We start from the raw sequence: 7,739 nt of genomic DNA, 5'->3' as shown, positions 1-7,739 counted from the left end.
TTCATTATAATAACAAAAAACGTACCAAATAAATATCAAGGCACAATTGGAGAACTCTATCAACGTATGGAAGATCTTCGTACATTATTCTTCTACTTTGCCCGGCGATAGATGATTTCAATATTCTTGACGCCAATAACACAAATGTAGTATAGAGTCCGATGATTCTGAAATAATAAATAGTTATAGTCAAAATGAGCCGTTTTTTTATTAAAAGAGGTATGTTAATTTTTAAACGTTATAAAAGTTAATCAACATAAAATGTTTGAAATGTTAAAAAATATGATTGCCAAAGGAAGGTACAATAGCCAGTAAACTTGTCCATTCTATAGAGCAAAACTGTGCGTCGAATCTGGTTTCGGACACTTATTTAATGCCTTAAAGTTAAAAGTAGCAAGATATTTCTTTTAAAATTTTTCAGTTTCGGTGAAATTGATTTATTTTTTCAATACTGTTCTTAGTACAAGTACTGCGGTCAGTGGTGAATTTTGCGGTTCAAAAGGTTTTCGTTGTAGTTTGTATACATGGTGTAATGTTATGAAAACGGCCACCTTTTTTAAACAAAAAATGTGCATTTCATCAAATAACTCGGTACAAGTAGGTAACTTTTTCAAAAAAAAATTTCGTTTGCAAAGTCTCAAACGATTTATATTATGTTTAACAGCTTTAAAGCGAGGTACATATTTAATGAGATGCACTTTTGTGCATCTTTGATTTAAAATAGTGGATCGTACTCTCTTCTGATGCAGAAAAATTGTAGTTTTCATAAGACAAATTATAAACCAAAACACCTTTTGAAGTGCAAAATTCACCACTGACCAGTGACCACGACTTGTGCAAAAACGGTATTGCAAAAATTATTTGATTACCACAAACTGACAAAATTCGAAAAGCAATATCTTGGAAACTATTAGTCCCACAAAGATGATTTTAGACCCTGAGAGATCATTTTTGCCAAAAACAAAAACTTGACATTTTTTATAGTGTTGCGTTCGAAATTTCCGTCCGAAAATTTAAGAACTTATTATAAAAAATAGTATTATAAAAAAACTGTAAAACGAAGAACTACCGGATTTGATGAGCGGTCTGATGCATAAGGTAAACGTACTACTTTGAACGTATTACAAAAAATTCACTCCCCCATTAAGCTTATTTAGATGACGAATAAATTTGTTTTATGAATTTACAATAAAGTTTTTTTTTTATATTTACCCTCCGGCTGTCAGAAAACTGAAGGTTGAAGGGAACTTTTTATCATTAAAAGTATACATGACAACTCCAGATTCACAATTCGAATATGGTAGCTGATTTAAAGTGTTTTTATAGAAAGCATCATCGCATGTTTCTTGTATCTCCCACCATACTCCATTAGTATCGTTGTTGATATGCAGTCTTATAGCTAGCGATCGATAAACTGAAATAATATAAAGAAGATTAGTGTGTTTGGAGGGTTGATCAATTAAAGCTGTCAATTAAAGCTGCCTAAAATCTTCATTCTAAAATTTGTTTATATTTTTGTTTCTCTTGAATATTTTTTGTATGTTATATTTTTGATATTTATCAATTTGTAAAAGTAATAAAAAATAATGAGAAAACAGAAAACTAAAATAATGAAAATAAATTCATAATTTTTGTTTAAGTTATGTGGACTTTATGAATAAAATTCAATTTAAAAAGTTTTTATGACCTGTATTCCAAAATGCGTTTCGCCCAGGTACGACGACCTAAAATGATGAGTCCAACTGTTGTACCTGGGCGAAACGCATTTTGGACTACAGGTCATAAAACTTTTTAAAGTAAAAAATAATGTATTAGATAGTATTGTATTGTGTGGAGAACGGAGTGGTTGGTTTTTATTTTTCAAACAAAAAAACTCACCTTCATCATCAGGCATCAGCTGTGTTATGAAGTTTAAGTCTCCTGAGTTATGTACCTGAAGGTAGAAAACGTTGTATCTCTAAAATTAATATTTTTTTCCATGTACATACCTTTATAAATTTCGGCAAAATTTTTGGTAGAACTACAACACTATTGGTTGTGGCTTTTCCCTGAAGCATTGCTATCATAGCTTCACGACCTAAAAAGGTTTCGCCTAATTCATAAGTGATTTCGGAGGCAACCGTTCCTATGCCTCCTTTCGTAGGTGGAGTTCTTGTAAAGGAGTATGTGAAGCGGCATGTTAGAGATCGATCTAGGAAAAAAAAACCAAAGTCAGTCGAATAAAATTAAGAATTTTCAATTTCCTCACTTGCTACCAAATCATCTAAGAGTCGTTCTTTGTCTGGAGGAGTGATGGCCCACAATGAAGGAGCATTAGCTTTTAATATAATTGCTGCGATATCACCTTCATCGTAGTTACTTAAAAATGTAAAAGCAGACCTTTTCTTCTTGTAAGCGTTTTGTAAGTCCATAAACATCGTACTATTGAACGGATATATACTTTCCCTGTTATTGGTTTCATAAATTGGGTCATAGGGTCCGATACGAATTGAGGCCGATACTTCATAGGGTATATTTGATTGTCCAACTGCATTTCCTAACGCAAACAAACAAAGAGGGCCCCAAATCGAAACTACTATTAGTAAAATTATTGTTCCGCCCAAAGTGATTTTTGACATCATGGCCTTTTTTTGTGCTCGCATAGCTGGAAAGTCTGTTTCCATTTGTCGGCCACATTTTATGAAATAGATTTCCGAAAATATATCTTCCATTTTTAGCCAATCGAAAAGAGTCATTGTCGTATCCGTGCACACCCAGTCGAGAATCGTTCTAAGCTCAAACAAGAATGGAACTTGCATGTAGCTAAATAAGATGTTTTTGGTTATTAATTTTACAAATTAAAACTTTATCAACAAAAAAATAATTACAATTTGAACGAAATCATGTTCACCAAAGTGAACCCTTTTGTGAGGAAATTGCCCAAAATTCTCTTTGGATAACCACATTTTATTTGGAATGATGAAAGCAATAGGTAGAAACATTTGATGATGTAGAATATTATTGGAGGAGCTAAAGAATAAAAACTTCGTTCTGTAACTGCTGGAATAACGAAAAACATCCATATATGTATGCCGATAACGGAGAAGAAATGGAAAACTATTTTGTGAACCAAAGCTTTCCGCAGATAAAGAGCCCGATCAATAACAATTAAAATAAATTGAACGAGTAACATAATAAGGAATGGTATAGGCACTTTGTTTTCAACTAAATATGTTTGCACACCGCCTTCGCCTTGCTGGGACTGAAAGAAAAAGTAATTATTTTAAATTATTTATCAAAAATAAAAAACGACTTTTAAAAGAACATTTACAAGTCAATAGACAATGTTCAACCGGATAGTGTTAAGTGAACCTAAAATATAGTTTGAGATATTCCATTTCTATGGATATTCCTATCTAAAGTACCTTCATTCAAAAAAAAACTTTGACATTTGACTTGTAAACAAATTGAAATAGACACCAAAAATAATTTAAATACCTATTTAATAACCTTAAACGAGCTTAAATTGTTTATATGTATATAAAAATATATACAATATAAAATTGGGTTCTCGGAAACGGCTCTAACGATTTCGATGAAATTTTCAGGGTTTGGTCCTCTAAGAGAGTAAAAAGTTTTGGAAGTACTTTTGGAATAATCCGCCCACAGCCACGCCAACTTTTTCAACATAGGTATAAGTTTTTTTCGGTTACAACTTATAGATTTCGGTGAAATTTTCAGGATATAATTCTCTAGGCGAGTAAAATATTTTGGATGTACCCTCAGAAAAATCCGCCCATTAACACATCTCCATTTCCCATATAAAAGATTTTTTATGAACATTTGAGGGTTTCTTTCCCTAGGCGAAGCTAAGATCTCGAAAGTATTTTCTCGTATATTATTTTTTTCGGCGCGGATTTGTTTTTTTTTTTTTTACCTAAACAGCCATTTTTACTTGCGATATAGGTACTATATATCAAGTTATGCATTCGTACAAAAAAAAAAAGTTGAGATAACATTTTTCCATGACATTACGATGATAGACAATGCCAAAAAAGTGGGTCCCGGAAGTCCGTCTGTCCGTCTGTCTGTCAGTCTGTCAGTCTGTCAGTCTGTCAGTCTGTCAGTCTGTCAGTCTGTCTGTCTGTCTGTCTGTATAAGGAACTAGAGCCTAAACGGATGGACCGATTGACTCCAAACTTGCTATGTAGCATTTTTTGGAGGCTCTCCAGAGGGGTTTTTGGAATTAATTTTTTTGGACCAAAAATAACGGTACCTGTCATACAAAAATTTCGGAAAAGTTTAATTTCACTAAAACGGCTCCAACGATTTTGTTAAAAAAATTCAAGTGTTAGTTTTTTAACAAGGTCTATCTTTCGAAGAAAAAATTTTTTTTGGAAAATCATTATTAACGGTACCTGCCATAGGACCGCTTTTTTCAAATCGAATTTTCTGCAAAACCACTTATTGTATTTCAACGAAATTTTTTATACGAAAGCGTTTATATAATTTAAACATAAGCCAAAAATAAAATTTTGAAAAAAATAATTTTTGGATTTAAAAAAAAAATTTGAAAATTTTTTTTTGAAAAATCAATTTTTTGAAAACGGGACATTGAATTTTTTTGAAATTTTGTATTTAGACGTTGATTAGTGATTTCTACAAAATGGCATACCAATTTTATTTTTAAACTTTTTTTTCAAAAAATTATTTATAAAAAATTAGTTTTTTAAAAAACGGCTCTAACGATTTTGAAAATTTTTTTTCTAAAAATGCACCTTTATATATCAAATAAAACTGCATACTTGTTTTGTGGGGCGATTTGATTTCAGATATTGTTTTATTTTTTTGAAAAATTAATTTTATTTATTTTTTTATATACCAACATTTCCCAAGTTTCTATATAAAAAGTCTTAAAAATTTAAGCAACTTGAACTCTAAGAGCAAGTTCGTGCGACCCAGTCGTGCATTTTATTTTTAGACATTTTTGATCACGTATTGAAACTATTAATTTTTACTTGCTCAATAGGGCAAGTATTGGTTTCGTGTCGAAAAAAAAATTTGAGGTTTTAATCAAAACCAACATTACGATGATGGAGAATTCCAAAAAAGTGGGTCTCGCAATTCCGTCCGTGCGTCTGTGCGTCTGTGCGTCTGTACGTCCATCTGTACACATTTCCACAGCCTAAACGGGTGGACGGATTTTCTTCAAATTTGGTACAGATGATTTTTATGGAATTCTGAAAGTTGGTTTTTTTTTGTTTTTTTTTATCTCGCTTAGAAAGTGTACCTCCCATACAAAGTTCTCAATTCAAACCAAATAACTCAAAAACGGCTCTAACGATTTTGATTAAAATTTTTGTGTTTAGTATTTACCATAAGAGCCAACTTTTGAAATAAACAAAAAATATTTTTTGTACCGTTATTAACGGTACCTGCCATAGAACGGTTTTTTTGGTTTTTGAATATCTCGTACAAGATTAACCCGATTTCAACGAAAATTTTTATACAAAAGCGTTTAAGTAAAAGTAATATCAAAATTTTAGAAAATTTTCAAAAAAATAATTTTTGGATTTTTAAAAAATATTTCAAATTTTTTTTTTGAAAAATCAATTTTTTGAAAACGAGTTAGTGAAAAATTTTTAAATTTCGTTTTTATGTGTAAATCAATTATTTCTTAAAAATGGCATACCAACTTTTTTTTTGAAAAATGTTAGAAATTTTTTATATATAAAAAATTATTTTTTTAAAAAACGGCTCTAACGATTTTCGAAATTTTTTTTCTAAAAATACCTTTTTATACAAGTAATAAAATGGCATACTTGGTTTTTTGTAAAATATCATTTAAAACGGTGTTTAATTAATTATAAAAACATATTTTATTTTTTTACACTACTTATGAAATTTCTTGAAAATATCAAATAATAAAATTTTCCTAATTTTCTGGAATAAAAAGCTTTAACATAAGAGTTACTTTAGCATAAGAGCAAGTACGTGCGACCCCAGTCGTGCATTTTATTTTACTTGCGATATAGGTACTATATATCAAGTTATGCATTCGTACAAAAAAAAAAAGTTGAGATAACATTTTTCCATGACATTACGATTGTAGACAATGCCAAAAAAGTGGGTCCCGGAAGTCCGTCTGTCTGTCTGTCTGTCTGTCAGTCTGTCTGTCAGTCTGTCTGTCAGTCTGTCTGTCAGTCTGTCTGTCAGTCTGCCTGTCAGTCTGTCTGTCAGTCTGTCTGTCAGTCTGTCTGTCAGTCTGTCTGTCAGTCTGTCTGTCTGTCAGTCTGTCAGTCTGTCAGTCTGTCAGTCTGTCAGTCTGTCAGTCTGTCAGTCTGTCAGTCTGTCAGTCTGTCAGTCTGTCAGTCTGTCAGTCTGTCAGTCTGTCAGTCTGTCAGTCTGTCAGTCTGTCAGTCTGTCAGTCTGTCAGTCTGTCAGTCTGTCAGTCTGTCAGTCTGTCAGTCTGTCAGTCTGTCAGTCTGTCAGTCTGTCAGTCTGTCAGTCTGTCAGTCTGTCTGTATAAGGAGCTACAGCCTAAACGGATGGACCGATTAATGTCAAACTTGGTATGTAGCGTTATTTGGCGACTCTCCAGAGGGGTTTTTGGAATTAATTTTTTTGGACCAAAAATAACGGTACTTGTCATATACCGATTTTAGTAAAATTGAAATATCTCAAAAACGGCTCTAACGATTTTGTTTAAAAAATTCAAGTGTTAGTTTTAAGCTAAGGTCTATCTTTCAATGAAAAAATTCATTATTCATCATTATTAACGGTACCTGCCATAGAACCGTTTTTTTCAAATCCGATTATCTCCGAAACTGCTTATTCGATTTCAACGAAACTTTTTGTGAAGAAGCATTTATATAATTTAAATATAAGCCAAAAATAAAATTTTGAAAACAATAATTTTTGGATTTTTAAAAAAATTTTGAAAATTTTTTTTTGAAAAATCAAATTTTCGAAAACGGGACATTGAATTTTTTTGAAATTTTGTTTTTAGATGTTGATTAGTGATTTGTAAAGCATGGCATACCAATTTTATTTTAAAACTTTTTTTCCAAAAAATTATTTATAAAAAACTAGTTTTTTAAAAAACGGCTCTAACGATTTTGAAAATTTTTTTTCTAAAAATGCATGTTAATATATCAATCAAAACTGCATACTTGTTTTGGAGGGCAATTTAATTTCAGATTTTATTTTCTTTTTTTTAAAAAACGAATTTTATTTTTTTTTCCAAATTTCTATATAAAAAGTCTTAAAAATTTAAGCAACTTTAACTCTAAGAGCAAGTTCGTGCGACCCAGTCGTGCATTTTATTTTAATTGTTAGTATGAAAACATTGAACAATACGTTTTTGTATCATTCGAATTGACTTAATTTATTCTTCTTCGTACATCAAGATAGAAAAGAAGATCATACATTCACTACTTTAACGTATGTTGTTTTTACTGGAACGTTGGTCGAAAACGACTTGCCCCAATTTAAAAACTGGAAGTCAAATATGACAACTACTGTTATAGGGTTGATTATTTTTTTACGTGTTGTTAACTCAGACACTAAATCTCTAATTAATAAAAATAGTTCTTTTAACTAGCCTTTATCTGGAGTTTTTGGAATTGTCAAGGTTGATATTTCTAAACTTTGTAATAGGAATAATTAAAGAGAATAAGTTCATGTATTCAAAACGTAAAAAAAAAAACGATATTAAACTGGAAATGTCGCCTTGTGTAACCTTAGAATGCGACGAAAAC

The 7,739-nt window shown here is 31.0% G+C and overlaps 1 protein-coding gene across 10 annotated transcripts in view; it reads right to left on the bottom strand.

Moving 5' to 3' along the window:
* Positions 1–7,739, bottom strand: part of LOC129915875 (piezo-type mechanosensitive ion channel component) — a 291,170-nt gene that overhangs the window by 159,278 nt on the left and 124,153 nt on the right. For all 10 annotated transcript variants that reach the window (XR_008772383.1, XM_055995585.1, XM_055995575.1 and 7 more), the window contains 6 exons: positions 2,868–3,241; positions 2,249–2,802; positions 1,989–2,191; positions 1,879–1,933; positions 1,213–1,414; positions 26–167 (listed from right to left, as the gene is read on the bottom strand). Coding sequence is in view for 9 of the 10 variants with exons in the window: in XM_055995585.1 (XP_055851560.1) it covers positions 26–167; positions 1,213–1,414; positions 1,879–1,933; positions 1,989–2,191; positions 2,249–2,802; positions 2,868–3,241 (1,530 nt within the window). In the remaining variant the exon portion in view is untranslated. The remainder of the gene's footprint in view (positions 1–25; positions 168–1,212; positions 1,415–1,878; positions 1,934–1,988; positions 2,192–2,248; positions 2,803–2,867; positions 3,242–7,739) is intronic.

The sequence above is a fragment of the Episyrphus balteatus genome, chromosome 1, assembly GCF_945859705.1.
Source record: "Episyrphus balteatus chromosome 1, idEpiBalt1.1, whole genome shotgun sequence".
Classification (NCBI taxonomy): Eukaryota; Metazoa; Arthropoda; class Insecta; order Diptera; family Syrphidae; genus Episyrphus; species Episyrphus balteatus.
The sequence above is the reverse complement of the archived record's forward strand: the minus strand, read 5'-3'. Positions and strand labels throughout refer to the sequence as shown.